This window comes from Pogoniulus pusillus, chromosome 24 (genome assembly GCF_015220805.1).
Source record: "Pogoniulus pusillus isolate bPogPus1 chromosome 24, bPogPus1.pri, whole genome shotgun sequence".
Taxonomy (NCBI): domain Eukaryota; kingdom Metazoa; phylum Chordata; class Aves; order Piciformes; family Lybiidae; genus Pogoniulus; species Pogoniulus pusillus.
In genome coordinates, this window is record NC_087287.1 from 7,571,341 (window position 1) to 7,592,008 (window position 20,668).

The 20,668-nt window shown below is 43.9% G+C and overlaps 1 protein-coding gene across 9 annotated transcripts in view; it reads left to right on the top strand.

Annotated features, from left to right (window-relative positions):
- The window catches only part of KCNQ1 (potassium voltage-gated channel subfamily Q member 1), a 434,341-nt gene extending 415,369 nt beyond the window's left edge, over positions 1-18,972 (top strand). For 7 of the 9 annotated variants that reach the window (XM_064163209.1, XM_064163186.1, XM_064163187.1 and 4 more), the window contains one exon: positions 16,808-17,136. In XM_064163209.1, coding sequence (XP_064019279.1) covers positions 16,808-17,008 — 201 coding nt within the window. In that variant the 3' untranslated portion in view covers positions 17,009-17,136. Of the gene's footprint in view, positions 1-4,482; positions 4,525-16,807; positions 17,137-17,919 lie in introns of those variants that run through there. The other 2 variants (XM_064163191.1, XM_064163201.1) reach the window with 2 other exon arrangements.
- The last annotated feature ends 1,696 nt before the right edge of the window (positions 18,973-20,668 follow it).

Consider the following 20,668-nt stretch of genomic DNA (forward strand, 5'->3'; position numbering starts at 1 on the left):
AAGACAAGGAGGAACAGCTACAAACTGGAACATAGAAAGTTTCATCTCAACACGAGGAGAAACTTCTTTCCAGTGAGGGTGACAGAGCCCTGGAACAGGCTGCCCAGAGAGATTGTGGAGTCTCCTCCTCTGGAGACTTTCCAAATCCACTTGGATGCATTCCTGTGCAGACTACCCTGGGTGATCCTGCCTTGGCAGAGGAGTTGGGCTCAATGATCGCTGGAGGTCCCTTCCAGCCTCTAAAGTCCTGTGATTCTGTGAAATCATTTTGAGGCATGGAATTCACAAATGCAAAGAGAAGCACTTGGTATTTTTGTAATTTTTATTATTCCCACTGTTGGTGAGCATCTATCTGAAAACTTAGATGCAGTTTCAGGAGATGATTTCTTTATTTGAAAAGACCTTTGCTTGCTGGGGCTGTTTAGTTTGAAAAAGAGGAGGTCAAGGGGAGACCTCATTGATGTCTACAGCTACCTGAAAGGGCATTGTGGAGAGGTTGGTGCTGGTCTCTCCTCACAGTGATAGAACAAGAGGGAATGGCCTCAAGCTGTGACTGGGTAGGTTTAGATTAGATGTTAGGAATTTTTTTTCCCATCAAGAGAGGTCAGGGATTGGAATGGTCTGCCTAGGGTGGTGGTGGAGTCACCAACCCTGGAGGTGTTTAAAAGTCATTTGGATGTGATGCTTGGGTGTATGTTTAGGGTACACCTTGTGGAGTAGAGATATTGGTTGGACTTGATGATCCTGATGATCTTTTCCACCTTGAATGTTTCTGTGATTCTGTGAATACAGAAATCAGCAATGCAGGTACTGTAACATAAAAGGAGCAACTTATACCCAAAAGGAACTGTGATGCTTGAAACCAAATTAAACTCCATTTATATTTTAGAGCACACGTAGCAGAGCTAACATTGTCCACTGAATCACATAAAAATGGATGAAAATGTTTTCAGATATTTCAGAGTGGTAGGATTTTAATTTGTGAAGTCCTCAGTAAGTGCTACCTGACAATCTTCTCTCAAAAGTTGCATGATTAGTGGTAAAAGCATTTCTTCAGAGCAGCTGATTACTCTCTGTGTTGGACTGAGGGAAGGATACGTCTTAGCTAGAAAGATTAGCAGGAAAAAGAAAACAAACAGCTGTGTAGTAACCTCTTCACTCTTTCAAGGAAAATATGCAAAGGGAAAATAGCAAATGCCTGCAGTTAAACCAGTTTGTGCAGTGATGCTCAGTTTCCATGTAAAGCATGGTCTGGTTCTCTGAACACAATCACTGTTCAGGAGGAGCAGGCTGCAACTTGTTTTAGAAAGCAGGGTGCTGATTCTCTGAGGTCTCCTCTCACAGTGTCACTGTCCAGGAAACCCTTCCTGACTGATGTCCAAAACAGGCTTGATCCCTCTGTGGAAGACCATCCTTTAAATGACAGTAAAAATGATGTCTCTCATCACTTGTGTCCACTGAAGATCCTGTGTAGCACTCTTTGTCTGGTTGGGAGTTGGGTAGCTCCCTCCTGCCGCCATGATGTTCTCCTCTGCTTTCGTCAGATCACTGCTTTTTGTTGCTATCCTTAAGTGCTGTGGAGTGTTACCATGTGCTGTGAAACAGATGCTGCCTCCCATCACAGAGAAGCTGTGTTTTGTTACTGATTTAGCAGGGGCTAGTGCAGCCCTTAATGGCAAGGGAGAGATCCAGCTATGTATCCTTGCTCCTCCTTTGTACTGGTAGGAGGTGGGAGTGGAGAAGGGAAACATGGAGCTTTATGTGCAAGACTGTCACCACCTCTGCCTGGAGGATCTTCCAGTATTTCATCATGTCTAGACTCTGTGTACTGTGTTATCTTGTGTAAACTGTGCTTCCTTTATCAAAAGATAAAATTACAAAGCCCAAACCCTTTCTGCTTTGAACAGTAACGATCGTCATTATCTTGAGAATGAACGATCCAGGCTACTGCTTATGAACCAGAGGAATAGCAAGAGGTGGATGCACATCTAACATCTGGAGCTGGGCAGATCATTTAATCTTCAAGCTTGTCATGATGATTAATCAGCTAGGGAAGACTGTGAGCCTTTTGCTTCCACCACTGAGCCATTGCTTACAGTGTCCACTTTTGAGTCATGGTTTACCAGTCTGAATAACTGCCCAGCCTGGCTGTATTCCTAGAGGTTATTGACAAAGAAAAGCACCAAAGATTTTTTTGTTATCTTTGTCATCCATTTTAAATTTCTCAAACACATTATTTTATCAGAAACATTTGTGTGCTTTTTGAAGTCATTAGAGCTTAAAATGTTATGGAGAAGAGCCTTGATATTCTAACTGACTCAAAACCAGAGGGAAACCTGCAATGGAACCAATTTGGAAAGTTAACCCATGCAGAACTCGTTACTGGCAGCAGCCAAACAATCTGTCTTATAGTTTTCAAGGCAAAGCCCTGAAAGTGTTAGGAAATTGGCTTAAAGCCATAAGGTTGTATTTAAGAAAAAGAAGAAAAAAAGAAACAGATATCAGAGTCTTTAAAATGTAGTTTCTGTGACCTTGGTGTACACAGAAGATCTGTTTTCAAGGTTTCCTCTGCAATAATATAAGAAGCTCACTCTGGAAATTTTCACATAGCTGCTTGACTTCAGAACTTGGAATCTGCAGGGAAAAAAAAAAAAAAGAAGTCTAAAACTACAAAATGCATAACAAAATAATCACTTCATTTCCCCCAAATTCAACTGGCAGAGCTGCTGAACTCCTGCAGGCATAGTAATGACTTTGTATGACCCATGAAATTTGACTGAAAACCCTTCTTCGTTAGCAGTTGGTTGCCTTTGTTGTAGTTTTGCTCCTGGTATCCATAAGCTCTACCAGTTTGCCTTTATGAATAATACCATGACAGCCAACAAGCAGTTTCTTTTCCTTTGAAACATGCCTTTCCACTGGTCAGTATATCCTACATTCTGGTTTGCTCACTGGTTGTTTGCTGGCTTGTGAGTGATTGTATCTGTCTCCAGTTTTCGGTCAGTAAATGGGTGAAATGAAGTTTTGGGGTGTCCGAGACAACTTGATTTTAGAGGGTGCAGAGCATTTTCATTTCCTCTGGATTTCAATTTTATTTTTGTGGGGGTGTTGCTGGGTGCTTGCCTTTCTACAAAATGAAAGCATTTTTATTTTTAGAGTGTTCTGAAGGAGGTATTTCTGAGGATGTGATCTCAGCAGAAGCAAACGGCAGTTGGAAAGGCTTGGGGGTAGGGGGGGGCGCACAGAGCAGGCTCGCAGACTTTTTATCACCAATAAATTTCACCTCTTGATCTCTGCACAGCCCCTGGGAATGAGAAGTGCCTTTGGAATTGTGTGTGGTTTTCTTTTCCTTCCACCAAACTTTCCCACTGAAATTTTTCTGTCTTGCATCTGTGTCTTTGTAAAGCTTAATGCAAGGGCAAAACAAGAGGTCACTCACTGCCTTTCCGAGAGGCAGGCTCAGGCACACGAGATTGCAGCCCTGGTTTGCTGTGTTCAGAGTGGCTGCAAACCTGCCACCTTATTCATCACCAGGATTTCTAACCTTCAGTTGCCATGACTCATCAATGACTTCTCCATAATAATATTTATCACAATATTTCTGCTCTACTTATTCATGCTGAGCTTGTCCTCTGAAAATTTCTCTTGAAAAGAGTCTTTTTAAAAGGTTTTTTTTTTCTTTTGAAAACAAATTCATGACCACATCAAACAGAGATTCATGTTGCCGTTGGTTTAATTACCAGCAGCCCTCAGGGAATCTCAAAACTCACTGTTGTTATAATTGCTTCTCTCCCTTCCTCTCCCCCTCTCCTTTCCCCCTTTCCATTTCTGACTGCTGCAGAAGTCATTGTTTGGTTATTAATCTCTGAAGCTAAATTTAGGCACAGAGGAATTTATGTCCTTTATTTTTTTGTTGTTGTCCATACAGTAACTATCAAATCATAAATAACAAGTAGATGATGGATGCTGAAAAAGGAACTGGCCAAAAATCTTTTGCTTGGGAAAAAAAAAACCCACAGTTAAAGTAATCTTGGGTTTGATATTTGCAGCAAAAAACAGGCAGTGGTGTCCTCCCCTGCTTGTGCCATGCTGTGAGATCAAATCCATAACCTGTGGATGTGTCTCACTTTGTTCCAACCAGAAAGCCCAGTGCACCTATTCCATTTGGAACAGCAGTAGGGATGCCTCGTTTAGGTGAGGTGTGAAACCTAACATGAGCAGTGCTGACCAAACTCGACATGATACATGGCACATTTGCTTTCAAAAGAGCACCACTCTCCAATCTGGTTTGAATTAGGAAGAGTGTTTGAGAGAAAGAAAGGAAAGAGGGGACCGTTTCGTAGCAGGCATCTGAAAAATAACAGCTTGGAGGAAGGAGGAAAAACTGCCAGGCAAAACCTAACAGTTAAAGCTGAAAAAATGTATTTCTAGCACTGGGGATTGTGAGCAGAGATCTTATTCTTTGTTTTCTTTAAAATAAAGTCTTGGCAGCTTCAGCACATGCTATGATGATCCGGGACGAGAACAGCTCCTCAATGGTGAAATTATCAGCAGTACTCCAGCAAGAGGTTATTAGTCATAGTCCCAGTATCATAGGAGAGCCAGAGCCAAGGATTCAAGAAGCAAAACATTTCCATTTGGAGAGAGGTCAAGATTAGTCTCTTTTGTTTTCTTTAACTGGTGAGGGTGGTAGGGGTGTTGGGTTGGTTTGAGTTTTTGGTTGTGGGATGGGTTTTTTTGTGGAGAGAACTTTGGGATGTATTTTTACACTATTAGAGTATTTTGCTGGTTCGTTTCTTTCCTTTTCTTTTTTCCCCCTCTCTTTTTCATTAACCCTAAAGTGTAGTAAATGTGCTACTGTTCCACAGTGGAAATAGGAACCAACAGCTAGGAGAAAGTTGTTGTCTGTTAGCCAAACTTCTGACAACAGAACTATGGAGCAATGTTCAGAGGCTGTACTGCTGTGATTACACCAGCAGGAAGAGTCCTCCAGAGGCAAGTACCACGGGGAGTTTTCTTCACATCTGTCAAGCTAAAGCATCTGCAATATAAGTACCTGGTTAGCTAAACAGTGAGTCTTTCTCTCCTCTGCAGATAGGTAGCAGGGTGCTCAACCAGAAGGCAGCAATGTTTTGCTGAACAGGAAGGTGATTGAGAATGAGCACGCAAGCAGTTTTCCCAGCTTCTGTCTCATTAAGCCACAGAAAAGTGCGTGGAAGTTTTCTGTGGGGTGTGAAGATCTGCCCAGTATAGGAGGAGAGGTTGCTGAAGTTTTGTTAGAGCTTCTCCTTTCAAGTTGAAGATGTTTAGTGTGTCTGAAGGTGGGCCACAGACTTTCCTGCCTTGGTTTTCCCCTCTCTGTGCTAGCAATAACAGTAGGGATCTACTCTCTGCTGTGGAGGTGCTCAAAGGTTGACACTGTGCTTTGGCTAGAAGATGCACTAATGGCCACCATGTATTCTAGAGCTATAGCCAAAGCAGTCATTCATAGAATCAGTTTGGTTGAAAGAGACCTTTAAGATCATTGACTCCAACCATAAACCCGGCGCTTCCAGGTCACCACTAAACCATGTCACTTAACCCTACATCTACACAACTTTTCAGTCCCTTCAGGGGATGAGGACTCTGTCACTTCCCTGGGGACCCTATTCCAGGGCTTGCCATCCCTTTTGTGGAAGAAATTCTTTCTTCTGGAGCAGGCTGCCCAGAGAGGCTGTGGAGTCTCTATCCTTGGAGGCATTCAAATCCCACCTGGATGTTTTCCTGTGTGATTTACCCTGGATGATCCTACTCTGGCAGGGGGGTTGGACTGGACAATCTTCAGAGGTCCTTTCCAACCCCTAACAGTCTGTGACTCTGTGAATCTCTAATGTCCAACCTAAATCTCTCTTGATGCAACTTGAGACTGTTTCCTCTTGTCCTGTTGCTTGCTACTTAGAAAAAGAGACCAACCCCCACCTCAATCCAGCCTCTTTTCAGATACTGCGTAAAGCCAAGGGACTTCCTTTCCCCCTTGGTTTCTTTGATCAGTACTTCCCTTACATTTATCTCAAGCCTGCTTGACATCCTCCATAAGACTAGATTTCAATTCAAGCATAGTTTGGGAAAGCTCTTTATAGCAGTGGTGCTAGATAGATGTCCAGCATATTTTTGTGGATGGATAAACTCCTCATACTTTTGGTATCATTGATTCACTTAGAAGGAAAGAATCCCTCTCTTCTTGCCAGCTTGTGTCTTATTTTTAAGTGGAGATGGAAGACAGTTGTGTCTGGTCACAGAGACATTATTTCCTGAAGGTGGGGCTGAGTAAATGAAGATAAGCAAATTCCTCTAAAATCCAGAGGATTCAGTTAATAGGAAAGGGGAGATACTGTCTTCTAGAGCAGCTTCTGATAAAAGTTGTGTTAGAGACAAGACCCTAAACTTCACTCCTGGCAAGGAGAGAAAAACATTCCAAGCTCCCTTGTTCATCTACTGCTACTCTGTTAACTTAGAGGAAAGGGTTAAAAAAATAAATATCTGACCTTTGTAATATTTGAGAGAGCAAAAAAAAAGCTGTGTCCTGAGGCAGTGCTGGGCCAAAGACTGTAGCTTTTGGACACTGTCCTAACTTGAAAGTTTCCATGCGTTTCAAGTCTTGTCTCATTTATCTACACCAAGAGTCAACCACAAGTTTTAATTGCTCAGCTCTAGCCTTGTGAATACCAAATTGCTCCACGGGCATTGTGCACATCTGGGTGCACTCTCAGTGCTGCCAGGGCTGGCCTGGTAGCTCAGGAGCCATGGGAGGTCAGAGGGGTTTTAAGGCACACATCTACACCTCCTGCTGAAGATACTTAGGAAGAGATGATTTCCAATGGTTTGGGGTGTTTTAAGTAAGCCAAATATTTTTGCTAGAAGTTGGTAATAGCAACAACAAAAGTGCTGAACCGAGGCCACCATTCTCAGCTCTCTGTTCTCAAGTCGCAGCCATATCCAGTCTTTGCCTCTTAACAACTCCTTTGGCTGCATCCATCACAGTTCTCGTTTTTGCCTTGCCTAGTAGCATTTTAGGTCATCCCTTTACAATTCCTTTTTCACTTCAAGCCTTTCTGAATCTTCTTCACTTCTTAAACAAGCACTGCTCCAAAAGTTTCCCACTGATTGACATCTTGCACTCTGCAGCAGTCTATGGCCAGGTGTATTCTACTCTCCTGCCACATAATTTGTTGCTTTCCCAGTGTCCTACTGAGCTCCTTCTTAGGAGAGGTACATATTCATCTTACCTTGCTTCATTTAGTCAAGCAGCAAGTTACAGGCAGGTAAATTTGTGAGGGTGACATGAAAACTACATCAACCTGTGTTTGTAACTTTTGTTTTCTATTTGTTTCTGGTAACTTTTAGGGTCTTCAAGGAATTCCTCTCCCATATAAGCACAGCATCTGTGGTTGCCACTTCTTTGCTGGCCTCATTGGGTAGTTCTTCTTGCATCTGAAATGTTGCCTGCAGTTGATCCACAGCATTCGTTCAGACAGGGATTACGAGCATGAGCTGTGCATAAGTGGTAGGAAACAAAGATAGCTGTGAAGGTTTCCCTTTTATTGCATAACATCTTCAGCTGCTGTTGTTCCTGAAGGCTTTGTCTTCACTTTCCTTTGGAGAATAGTGGTAGCATAAGAGGCAGTGATTTGGTAGCATACATACTGTATTTTCTATTGCTGATTTAATCACATACTACTGAAGTGACTTTTTCATAGCAGTTTCCAGGTTTTGACCTGTCAGAGCGTGCCTCTTTCTATTGTTGGTTTCAAACAGAATTCAAAGGAGACTTCTGTAGATGACAATTTTTCAGATTAGTCTTCTAAGAATCATGAAAATCCACATGAAAGAGTTGGAGCTGAGTGAATAGTTAACCAGAGATGTCATATTTCCAGAGCCTTTGAGGAGGCCTATAGAAAAAGATGTTTTTCTTTGGGGAAAAGGACATTTGGAAAGGAAAAATAATTATCTGCAGTATGTAGTTGTTTGCTTATCAAAATCACTTTCTCAATTAGAATGGAAAGAAAGAAGGCATAAATCAACCCTGTCACTTCCCCCACTTCCTACAGCCTGAGCAGCTGGTTCCCTAGAGCTTGAGCTGCACAATCAAGGCAAAATTCTTCAAACAAACAAAAAAATTACTTTAAAATGCCACAAGTGTAATAGTGATGAAATGGCCCCTTGCTGGTGTTGCCAGTTTGTTTTACTTCTCAAGGTAATTAAGAAAAATGTGTGACAAAAGTGGGTTTCTGGACAGTGCATTAGGGTTTTTTTTCTGTCCAGGCAAGCCCTTTTTAATCACAGAATCACAAAATGTTAGGGGCTGGAAGGGACCTTGAAAGATCATTCAGTCCAACCCTCCCCGCCAGAGCAGAACCACCTATAGCAGATCACACAGGATTGCATACAGGTGGGTTTTGAGTATCTCCAGAGGGAGACTCCACAAGCCTCCTGGGCAGTCTGTTCCATTGTTCTGTCACCCTCACAGGGAAGAAATTTTTTTCTCATGTGTCCATGGAACTTCCTGTGCCTCAGCTTCCACCCATTGCCCCTTGTGCTGGCACTGGGCATCACCCAGCAGAGCCTGGCTCCAGCCTCCTGGCACTCACCCTTTACGTATTTCTAAGCATTAATGAGGTCACCTCTCAGGGTTCTGCTCTCCAAACTAAAGAGCTCCAACTCCCTCAGACTTTCTTCATAAGGGAGATGTTCCACTCCCTTAATAATCCTTGTGACTCTGTGCTGGACTCTCTCCAGCAGTTCTCTGCCCTTCTTGAACTGAGGAGCTCAGAACTGGACACAATACTCCAGATGTGGCCTCACCAGGGCAGGGTAAAGGGGAAGGAGAGAACTTCCATCGACCTACTAACCACAGCCCTTCTAATATGCCCCAGGATGCTGTTGGCCTTCTTGGCTACAAGAGCACATTGCTGGTTCATGGTCAACCTTCCATCCACTAGGACTCCCAGGTCCTTTTCCCTTTCACTGCTCACCAGCAGTTCACTGATATCACAGCTCACTGCTATCAAGATAACTTCTGGAGAACTGGAGTCAGTGACTAGCTTACAAATCTTAGTTGCTTCTGAGCTCTGACCCTGACTCAACAAATCAGAAGTTTCTTCCCAGTCCCACATCACCTTCTGCTGAAATCATAAGCAGCACACTCTGGTTCCTGGTGAATTCTGAGCAGCAATTGAAGGGTTACTGCTACAAACAGTCAGGGCCGTTTTACACTTCTGAAAAGCGTAGGCGAAGTACTTTACTCTAAAAATACAAAGTAAGATGAGACCGGCAACAGTTTCAGTTTACTGAGTAAACAGAGCCATTTTTAGCATCTCAAGGCGAGGAAGAGATTGGCACTGGTAGCTTTAAACAAGAGAGCTGATTTTAGGACACAGTGTGTAGCAAGCACCTTCCTTTCCAAAGATGCTTTTTGTCTCGAAATTCTCTTTATTGTTTGTCGGTTAAGACATTGCTTACAAGCCACTAGAAAGTGGCTTGTCACATGTGACCCTCAAAACCTGATAATTTGTTCTTCAGAAGCTCAGCCTTTCTATTTTTCTAGTGATGAGTAATCTTGTAGTAGAGGAGAGTATTTTCTCACAGGCTCCACTTCCTCTGTCCTCCCTCCAGACACTGCCTGCGTACTCCCTTCTTTGGCCAACTCTCAAGAGAAAGTGCAGTCAGTCTGGAGAACCAATCTTCCTTCTTGCAGATTACATTCTCCTATAAACACCTCAGCAATGGGTTAGAACCTCTGCTGCCTAACTCTGGCAACAAAATAAACACCCGGAAGCCAGAAGCCCTGATAAGGGAATTCGTGGGAATCTGGGATCTTGGGTAAACGAGAGGAAGATTCTTGCCATTGTTTTTGAAGAGTCGTGTACCTGAAGAAACTGTCTTAAATAGTCCTGAAAATCTTGGCCTCTTCTGCCACCACTGTAAGTTTTAGAGCAATGTTTAAAACAAATCCTTTGTGAAGATGCTCAGACCTATCCCTCAGCTTCTCTGGAAAGTCATTTCTGACATCGTGTTTGTTCCTGTCCGCAGGGCCCTCAAAATTAAAGCACTGACTGTTAGAAATGTTGGGATACCAAAATGCATAGGGACTTGGCAAGAGGAGGAGCCAGGGAAGCCACTCTCTGAAGCTTCCTCAAATATTCTCAAGAACTTAAATAGCCACCAAAGAAATAAGTGATTTGTAACAGCACTTTTTCGCTTGCTCTTTTCCTAAGCACCACTTGATGCTGATACCTTCTTTCAAATCATGGCCATTAACAGGTATCATAAGTTTTGGGCTCTTATCTTTTCTTCAGCTGAGTCTCTAGTGTGCCCAGTGCTTATTTTGTTTACAGAAAAGAGAATTTCGTGTAGCTTTCTGAAATATAAATCTAGCTTATTATATTACTGAGCAGCAAACACGTTAGGGATTCTATACAACACTGCTTATGATGAGGCACAGATGAGGACAGTGTCATTGCCTTTCCCTAGAAGTTTGGCTTATTAACAGGCCTTATTAACAGGCCACCAGGAGGGATAAATACTTGAAGATCTCCCCAACCAGTTGGGGAGTTATTTGGAAGACACTCCTTAAAGAGTTGGTTCACTCTGAGCTAAAATGTGGTACCCTGAGGACTGAGTGCTGCTCAAGTCAGTGGCAGACTTGGGAGTCTGATGTTGGAAAAGTAGCTGAAATGTTCCTTTATCTCGGTTTCATTCAGCCAAGTGTTGCTTGTGTTCTGGTTTTTCTCTTCTCCTTTAGCAGCTTCACACTCTGCTTTCTGTGCTAAGAACAAGCACAGTCCCCTTGAACAACATCTCTTGATTCAGCAGGGATTATTCAATTGAGCAGTCAACTACATTAAGAACAGAGGTGGCTATAAACCAGCACCTGTCCAAAGAGGCTCTGATTATAACCCTGAATCATTTACTTTTGAAATCTCTGAGAATAAGAAACTAGTCCCACCCCCAGCCCTGCAATAAGCAGGGGCATCCATATCTAGATCAGATTGCTCAGAGCCCCATCAAGCCTGACCTTGAATGTCTCCGTGGATGGAACTTCCACCACCTCCCTGGGCCACCTGTTCCAATGTTCCACCATCCTCATAGTAAAGAACTTCTTCCTAATGTCCAATCTAAATCTACCCTGCTCTAGTCTCAAACCATTGCCCCTTGTCCTAGTGATACATGTCTTTGTAAATAGTCTTCTCCAGCTTTCTTCATCACAAGAAGAGTCTTGCTTTGTTCACTGACATCTCCTGGAATGCTTTTGATACCCTGGCCTGGAACACAGACTCTGTGAGGAGAGGCTGAGGGAGCTGGGGTTGTTTAGCTTGGAGAAGAGGAGGCTCAGGGGTGACTTCATTGCTGTCTACAACTACCTGAAGGGAGGCTGTAGCCAGGTGGGGTCGGCCTCTTCTCCCAGGCAACCAGCAACAGAACACAGTCTCAAGTTGTGTTGGGGGAGGGATAGGATGTTAGGAGGAAGTTCTTGCCAGAGGGAGTGTTTGGCATTGGAATGGACTGCCCAGGGAGGTGGTGGAGTCGCTGTCCCTGGAGGTGTTCAAGCAAAGAGTGGATGAGGCACTTAGTGCCATGGTCTAGTTGATTGGATAGGGCTGGGTGCTAGGTTGGACTGGATGATCTTGGAGGTCTCTTCCAACCTGGTTGGTTCTATGATTCTGTGATTTTATATCCCACTATAGAGGACTGGCTCCTGAAAACTTGACCTAAGAGGACCTTGTGGTTCATGGGACCTACAGCATCACCATCAGTCTGTTGCATGAGGTATCAGAATAGTTGTGAGCCGTTGTGATGTTTCAGGGACAGCAAAGATCTATTCTGTACCGTAACTACAGTTCTTCATTGCATCCCCTTTAAGATTTGTGCTCTAATCTTCTGTTCTCTGTGATGATCTCTTTGGGTTTGTTGTTTCTTTTTTCAGTGCCCTGCTTGGCTGGGATTGCTTTATCCATATGTACGTGCTAAGTTCAAAACCTGCTTCAGTCTGCTTCTCTCCATCTGTGCTCAATCTATGCTCCTCAGGTCTTTTCTTAAGAAACAAAAAAACCCAAAACACCAAAACAAAAAAACCCAAAACACAACTTATCTCAGAGGATGGAAAAACCTTGTTTTCATACCACATTTCAGCAAGACTTAGGAATAGCTGTGATGTGTAATTTCTGAAGAGTTTCGAATGCTTCTTCCTCTGCCCAACAGCAATAAAATACAAAGGAGATTATTTGCATATAAAGAATTTGATCAACCAAACATCGTGCTCCTAACGAAACATAAATCAGCTAGAAAGAGCTTACTTAGTTTTTCCTAAAAGAAACAAATCAGTCTGAGTTATTTTTCTAGGTAATTAACACTGTTTGCTGTTTTAAGTGTAGGGATCAGAGTTGTCCAAAGCAGTTAAGATTAGAGCAACATCAGCAGATTTTCTGTTTGCTTTACTTTTATTCATTCTGGCACAGCAGCTAATTTCTAATCAAGTAAATGTGTTTGCAAGCATGATTCAGGGGAGCTGATACACTTCTCCATGCTAAGTGCACTGAGCTAGTTTAATGAAAAGGGTATTGCACATGATGACATTTTTCTAGTGGGTATAATTAGCTCTGCAGCAAGCAAGTGGATGATGTATTTCAGGATGTGTGCTTAGATGATGACAGGCAGATAGAGTCATTAAGGTTGGAAAAGACTTCGAAGATCATCAAGTCCCAACAGCACCATGGCTGCTAAACCATGTCCCAAAGTTCCATGTCTACATGTTTACTGAATACCTTTAGAAGTGACAATTCCACCACCCCTCTGGGCAGCCTATTCCAGTACTTGACCACTCTTTCAGTAAAGAAATTTTCCCTCATGTCCAATCTAATCCTCCTCTGGTGCAGCTCGGGGCCATTTCCTCTTGTTCGGTCTCTTGTGTACTTGGGAGAAGAGACTGACCCCCAGATTTGACATGCTAATATGTCAGCAAGCTTCTTGTACTTAAGAGGACTGTAATAACAGCAGAAGTTGCCTTCTGGTGGCTTTTACTTCTGTCTTTAAGACGTCTCATACTTTAAGCAGGCACTGCTTTAGCAGAACTGAGGGTGGAGCCCATCAGCCCATCACCACTTTGTTTGCAAATGTCATCTCTTCTGACCAGCCCCAGGAAGCATGAGCAATGTACAGAAATCCAGGTTGCTCCTTCTCCTGTAAGATCTGAAGAATATGTTACTACTTGGGACCAGTGATTCAGTCCCCAATTGATCCAAAGCCTGATGAAGTCACTGGAAGTCTTTGACTGCCAAAACTGACTTCAGCATGTCTTGGAGCAAGCCCTTCATGGTGCAGAACTCCCCAGGAAATGGCTTGCTTTATTGGAAAGCAAAACTGCTTAAGCAACAATTAAAAACACCCAGCTACCTGGACCTCCCTCACAAAAGCTTTGTGGCTTCAGAGCCCTACCCCAACAAGCAGGAGCACAGAAGACAAAGATCTTTCCTTTTTCTCTCACGTGGCTCAGCTCAATAACAATTAGCTTCTGCCTGTGCTTCCGTGGGCCTCCTGCACTCCACAGCTGCAGCAGCCAAACCTTGTTCCTCAGGAAAAAAAATTAGCCAATTATCTCTGGGAATTTATTTCCCAGCAAGAATATCCACATCTCACTTCTCTCCAGTACTTCATCACCAAGATGCACAGCTGTTGAAGGGCTATCCAGATCTCGGTCCAATCTACTGTCAGGTTCAATAGCTCATCACTGCAAGAGTTTCAGAAATGCATGTTTTCCAGATACATCTTCACTCTGTGTTTCCTCTGGTAAGCCCTGCCTAGAATCACAAATTAAGAAATGTGTATATCACAGAATCACAGAACTGTAGAGGTTGGAAGGGTTCTCCAGAGATCATCAAGTCCAACCCTTCTGCCAAGGCAGGATCACCCAGGGTAGTCCGCACAGGAAAGCATCCAGGTGGGTTTGGAAAGTCTCCAGAGAAGGAGACTTCACAACCTCTCTGGGCAGCCTGTTTTAGGGCTCTGTCACCCTCACTGGAAAGAAGTTTCTCCTTGTGTTGAGATGAAACCTTCTATGTTCCAGTTTGTAGCTGTTCCTCCTTGTCTTACAGCTGCTGACCACCAAAACTAGATTTGCTCCAGCCACTTGACACCCACCCCTCAGATATTTGTACAGATCAGATTTCCTCTCAGTCTTCTCCAGACTAAACAGCCTCAGGGCTCTCAGTCTCTCTTCATAGAGGAGATCCTCAAAAATAGATGTGAAAATCCTCTGGTTAGTGTAGAATTATTGACCAAAAGGCTTTTCTTGGTAAAGTTGTCCTTGGGACACTGAAGATAGCCTTTTGTCTGCACTCTTCCACTGCAGACCTTGCAGCGTAGCTGTCTCAGAAAGCCAGTGAGAGGTGGTCAGTGGGAGGTGGAGGGGTGAGATATTTCTGCAGGCTTCACTAGCACGGATTTGTGCTGCCACACTTGGAGCATCATGAGCATGCCATCTGTGATGGACACCGTTTGGGCAAAGCGTGCCTTTGTTTTTAAGGGAGTCAGCAAATAGTCCTGAAATGAAAACCTGATGATCTGCTCCATTTTCCCATCTGTATCTCCTGCTAGAAATCTTGAACTTAAAGAGTTCTTCAGCTTCCTCGTTTGAAGAATCTCATCTTTCAGCAGCCCTTTCCATCCAGAGTGACTCGTGTTTCGTGTACCATCTAGGGTGCTTTGCCTAATGTTTCCAAAACCAGCTGCAAAGTATAAATCTCCAGCACCTCATATTTTTAAATCACTCTATCTGCTTCCCTACCAGTTGTACAAAGTGTCTGAAAAAAAACCAGCCTTTTCTCTACGGTGGAAAAACATTTTAGTCCCTGCTGAAATCCTCCAGGTTTGTTGATGTTCTGCTCAGCCTTACTGTCTCTTACTATCCTGTGTGATACTTGGATGGTAGCCAGGCACATATAAATTGCTCCCACTCATGCTCTTGCTGGCGGGTTTATGTGCCTTTCACGGCTTTCTAGCAGATATTTTAGGCAGCAATTTATTCCTATCACGTTGGGTTTTGTTGGGCTTTTGTTTTTTTCTTCTGCTTACTTTTGCCTTTTTAAAATGCATTACATTTTCTTTTTTGCCTAGAACTCGCTTAGTGTTTTAGGCTCCCTGTGGATCAGAGACTGCTATGGCAAAATTGAGGCTTGTAGAAGGGGGTAGAAGGCTGTAAAGGAGACTCTTGCTTCTTGGTTTCAGTTTGCCATGCCAAGGGGCAGAGAGTGGGCAGGACTTTGAAGCTGGAAATGCCCATCTTGCCCTCGGGACATCTCACTGAGCACATTGGAGTCAGCACAGAGAGGAGGTTTCCTATGCTAGATAAAAGGAATGATACAGGTTACTTCTTGTGTGGAAAATGCAAGGAACTAGAGACTGGATCTGTAGTGCTCCTAGAAATATTTCATTCTTTGTTTTCCTCTGGAGTACCACAAATGTAGACCAAATAGAGTCTAAGTTTGAGGCATATCTGCAGTCTAGCCTCTATTCTGTATCCTGATTTTTCATTGTGTTTTCTTGTGAAGATCAGAAGAAAGCAGAAAAGGATACAAAGAATAAATTCAAGGAGCTTGAGCTCTCAGCCCCCCAGTGTTAGAAAGACATTGAGCTGTTGGAATAGGTCCAGTGAAGGCCACAAAGATAATCAGAGGGCTGGGACACCTCTGCTGTGAGGGCAGGCTGAGGGAGTTGGGGTTCTTCAGCCTGAAGAAGAGAAGGCTACAGGGAGACTTTCTTGTGGCTTTTCAGTACTCAAAGGGGGCCTACAGGAAAGTTTTAAAGTGAAAGATCTCAATTAAGTATTAGGAAGAACTTCTTTACTGTGAGGGTGGTCAAACACTGACACTGTTTGCCTTGGGAAGTTGTGGAGGTCTCCTGCCTGAGATTCAAGACCAGGCTGGATGGGGCTTTCAGCAGCCTGCCTTAGTGGAAGGTGTCCTTATCCATGGCAGGGGGTTTGGAACTAAATGATCTTTAAGGTCCCTCCCAACCCAACCCAGTCTATAACTCTATCAAAAGACAGAAGAAAATGAGCATTGTGGTTTCAGGCTGAACCTTTCCCTGTGGTCCCCAGGTGAAAATTCAGCTTTCCCTCATTTTACTGTGACTCATGGCACCCAAGTGGCCATCCTAATGCACACTGCCTCGCTATGGGAGGAGAGAGTAAAACTGCATCACACCCCACTGCCAGTCCTTGCCACAGCCCCCAGCTGCTGCTCTATCCCAAGGGCAGCCAAAATACTTGTGGGCATTTTCTGACCTTAGCCAGAAATTGAGGCCAAATATAACAGAGAGCATCAGTCAGGCCTCACTTGGAGCTGATGAGGTCACTGCAAATGGAGCAGATATTTACTGGAGCAGATTGATGTTATTAAGGCATATAAGTGTCAGAAGTTTCTCATGGTTTCAGAAGAACGTGGAGACAATAATAACAACACCTCCCCACACAGAAACTGTGTTGGGAGTTAATTCTCTATCCCAGCAGATCTCTTTAAAAGCCCAATTGTTGTGTGTCCATCCAGGTATAAAATGAATGTCAAAGCACATAGCAAAGCTATGGACAGGCCTGTTCTCATCCAGCTCTGACCAGCTGCAGTAGGTATCCCATGCCCTGATGAATGGTAAAGCTGTGGTGTGCTCATGGAGGAGGTTGTTGTGACCCTCAGTAAGAAGAAAAGCCATTTTGATCACATTTGTCTCATACAGTTTGTGGCAATGATCTCATGTGCTGCTTCTAAACAAACCTTTGCAGGTCACCCAGATGGACCAGAAGCTGAACCTCATTACAGACATGCTGCATCATCTGGTTTCCCGTCAGCAGGGGAGCCAAGGGAATGACAGATCACCTCCAAAAGGCAGCAGAGTGGGTTCGGAGCTCTTCCTCCCTAACAACACCCTGCCCACCTATGAGCAGCTGACAGTGCCAAGGAGCAGCGAAGATGACGTATCCTGATATGGTCTAAGCCTGGGTTGGGTTCTTCCCACCTTTTTCCTCTGGGATGGGTTCTTCCCACCTTTCTCCTTTCAATGGGACTGAATATTGAGAACCTGGAAGGAATTAAAAGTTCATCATCCATCCAACATGTGACTTCTGTAGTCAAGCCACTAGTCTCAAATGCACTCTTTAAAGCCACTCATAGTAGCCCAAGGGTTGCCAGGCCCTCTTCTACCAGGCAAAACCTGCTGAAGCTCCGTGTTGATTTTATTCATGAACAAATGATCACAACTCATTGTTTCCCAGGAAGATCAAAACACTGTAAAGACAGGCAAAATGGCAAGGGTTTAGAACTCCTTTCATAATAATAATAGTGGTAATAATATTCTAATAATACTTGAACTTAGATAGGAAAGGGGAAAAAAAGTGCATTCTACTTATGGCTCTACAGATAGCAATACACTCCTGCTACTAAGGGTTTTAAACCAAACTGAGATAACTTATGTTGGTTTTATTGTATCAACCACACACTAACGTTCTAGGGAATGACAAACTACATGCTGAATGATTTTTTTTAGTTCCTCTTTTCTTTTCACTGTCCCTGCAGTTATCAGATTTTTTTTTCCCCCCAATCTGTTTTTCTTCAGGGAGAAACTAATCCTTAATCTGGAGCAATACTATTTATAGTGGGAAGTGCTGTAGATTCTTTTTTTTTTTTTTTAAGATATCAGGGGTTTTATTTTGTGGGGAGGCAATAAAGTATTGCATAGAGACACCAAAAAAATAACAGTTCTGCTTTCTAGAAAACTGTTGCCAAAGAATTTATATATAAATAGAAAAACACAGTGGGCTGAATGGACTTGTCCTGAAATAGCTTTTTAAGAATGAATCCCACTACTTCCTAAATCTGCTGGTTTGTTTTTTTTTAGCCTGCAGTCACCAGGAAAAGGACAAGAGGCTGAAGTGCCTGGACTTGCTGGTCAAGTGCTTGAGCTGGCCACTTACTGAGCATCCATAATCCCCTCAGGAACCGAGGCCCCAGGTCAGGAAAGCGTCTCTCATCCAAACAGCATATATGGCAATTTGAACAGCTTCCTGAATAATGCCTTGAGAAATCCAACTCCCTACAAGGAGCCATTTGCTACTGAAAAGTGCCAACTCTCATCTAGATGATGGAGGGCCTCAGCTGGGAGTTGAACCATGTCCCACCGCATGATAGCTGCAGTAACGCCAGCAGCGTTTGGCTCAGTGTGCATTTTCACATGCACAACGCAAGCAGGATGTGAGCTTTGGTTCCTAAGGCAGAAGATCAGCCCTTGCAGGTAGGCAGCACCCACATGTACCACATGTGAAGATGTGGAACATCTTCAAAGCTGGCAGACTGCCAGGAAAAGCTGTTTGGTCCGACATGGTGGTGGTAGTGGTGGCAGCCCACACCACTGACAAAAGAGGGAGGTGTAGACACATCTATCACCCTTTGCACTTTAGGCATCACCCACACCCAGCAGACTCCATTCAGGAGTATGCCATGGTGAGCTCTCTCCCCTCCTGAGAAACCAATGCCCTAAAGCCTTGTAACTCTGCACAGCAGTTAACATCACCAGTCTGTAATACTTTGAGCAGTCTCAAATACTGATGTGTGATGAGCTGACACTGCAGGGAACCTTCTCATCATGCTGCTCGTATCCCAGGCTTTCTTTTCAACATTTCATCTCTTCCCCTTGGACTGCAGACAAGAGCACAGTGTATTTAACTTTGCAGGTCCTGTTGCAATTATCCAGCCTTGCTGCTGTACAGTAGAGAAGGGTTAAGGGTGTAGAAATTCACAGGCATAACCAGGAATTGTATCTGGGCATTATGTTTTATAGAAATCAAAATGACTGTCATGATTTTGAACTTTTTTTTTTTTAATGAGATTCACTGTGTAATTTCAGGTTATCAATCAGCCTGTTAATTTCCTAATAAAACACAGGACAAGAGCACCATGTCTTTTGGTTATTCTAAAGTCCAAGCACTTGATATGCACAGGAAGGCTGTCAGCTTTGCTTTGCTTTTTGCTCTTAGCCCATTGTGCGGTGGACAGATGCCCTGTTTGCAGTGCAGGACTGGAAACCTTCTGCTGAAGAAATGAAACCAAACCAGGACTTGATCAGCTGGAGTGGCTTTGTGGGGAGAGGTGTGTCTTGCAGCCCTTGCTTGAAAGCAGCCAGGTCTATGCATTTTAAGGTCATTGTGTTAACCAGAAGATGGATCCACTCCTATCTGTTTGTTCCCAAGTCCGTACCTGCGTTTTCTGTTTGGCAGCTAATTCTGGTGATAACAGGGGACACGGAGGCAATGGATATAAACTACAACACAGGAAGTTCCACCTCAACGTGAGGAGGAACTTCTTTATTGTAAGGCTCACAGAGCAGTGGAACAGACTCTTCAGAGAGGTTGTGGTATCATCTCCTCTATAGACTTTCAAGCCGTGTCTGGATGTGTTTCTGTGTGACCTGCACTAGAGTCTATGATCCTGCTCTGGCCGTGGGGCTGGATTCAGTGATCTCCAGAGGCCCTTTCCAGCCCCTAACATCCTGTGATCTGTGATAACAGCCTGGCAAGTCAGACATCTCATGAGCCATCCAAATTTTCTATGCAGCTGCCTGGAGCTAACTACTCCTGCGTGGTCACTGGCAACTGGCTCTCTGCTCAGAGCACCAGACAGGATTAATATTGCCTGCTGGGGCTTCATATCTGAATTTCTCCTGGAAGTAGGTACCTCAGTTTCTTTGTTTCACAGAGCATTGTGGATTGGCAGCAGCAGGAAGATGAACTGAATGGTTCCACACTGGACCAGCCTGAAGAAACTGACATGAAGTGAGTATGTGTTTTTGCTGAAGCCTGGGTTCCCCAGTTCAAGAGGGACTGGGATCTACTTGAGAGTCCAACAGAGGGCTACAAGGATGATTAAGGGACTGGAGCTCTGCCTGATGAGGAAAGGTTGAGAGCCCTGGGGCTGTTTAGTCTGGAGAGCAGAAGACTGAGAGAGTATCTAATAGATGTCTATAAATATCTGAGGGCTGGGGGTCAGGACCGAAGGGACAGGCACAGCCTCTGCTCACTTGTGCCCTGGGATAGGACAAGGGGCAATTCTTTACTGTAAGGGTCACAGAGCACTAGAACAGGCTGCCCAAAGAAGTTGTGGAGTCTCCTTCTCTGGAGACTTTCAAGACCTGTCTGGATGCATTCCTGTACAACCTGCAATAGTTTATATGGTCTTGCTCTGGCAGAGGGGTTGGACTCAAAAGATCTCCAGATCTTCCAACCCCTAACATCCTGTGATCCTGATCTGTTGGTACCTGGTGGTCATCCAGACTGTCAGGAGCAGGTTAAATGGGTTAGGAAATGCCTGTAGATATCTTGAAAGGTAAAAAAAGGAAGCTATATGGTAGGCAGAGGCTTGGCTTTTTAACTTTTTACCCTGTTTTGGTAAACTATGTTAAAATAAAGACATCTCAGAGTGCAGAAAAAGAGTCTTTTTTAGCAAAGCAGCTCAGTAGCAGTTTGAATTTCAAGACTGGTGTAAGATAGGCCTTCACCCCCCTCCCTGCCTAAAAAAAACTCCCAAATATCAGCTAAAAAAAACCCATGAGCTGACTGAGGTTCCCCAGCCTGCCCATGGCAGGGTGCTCTGCA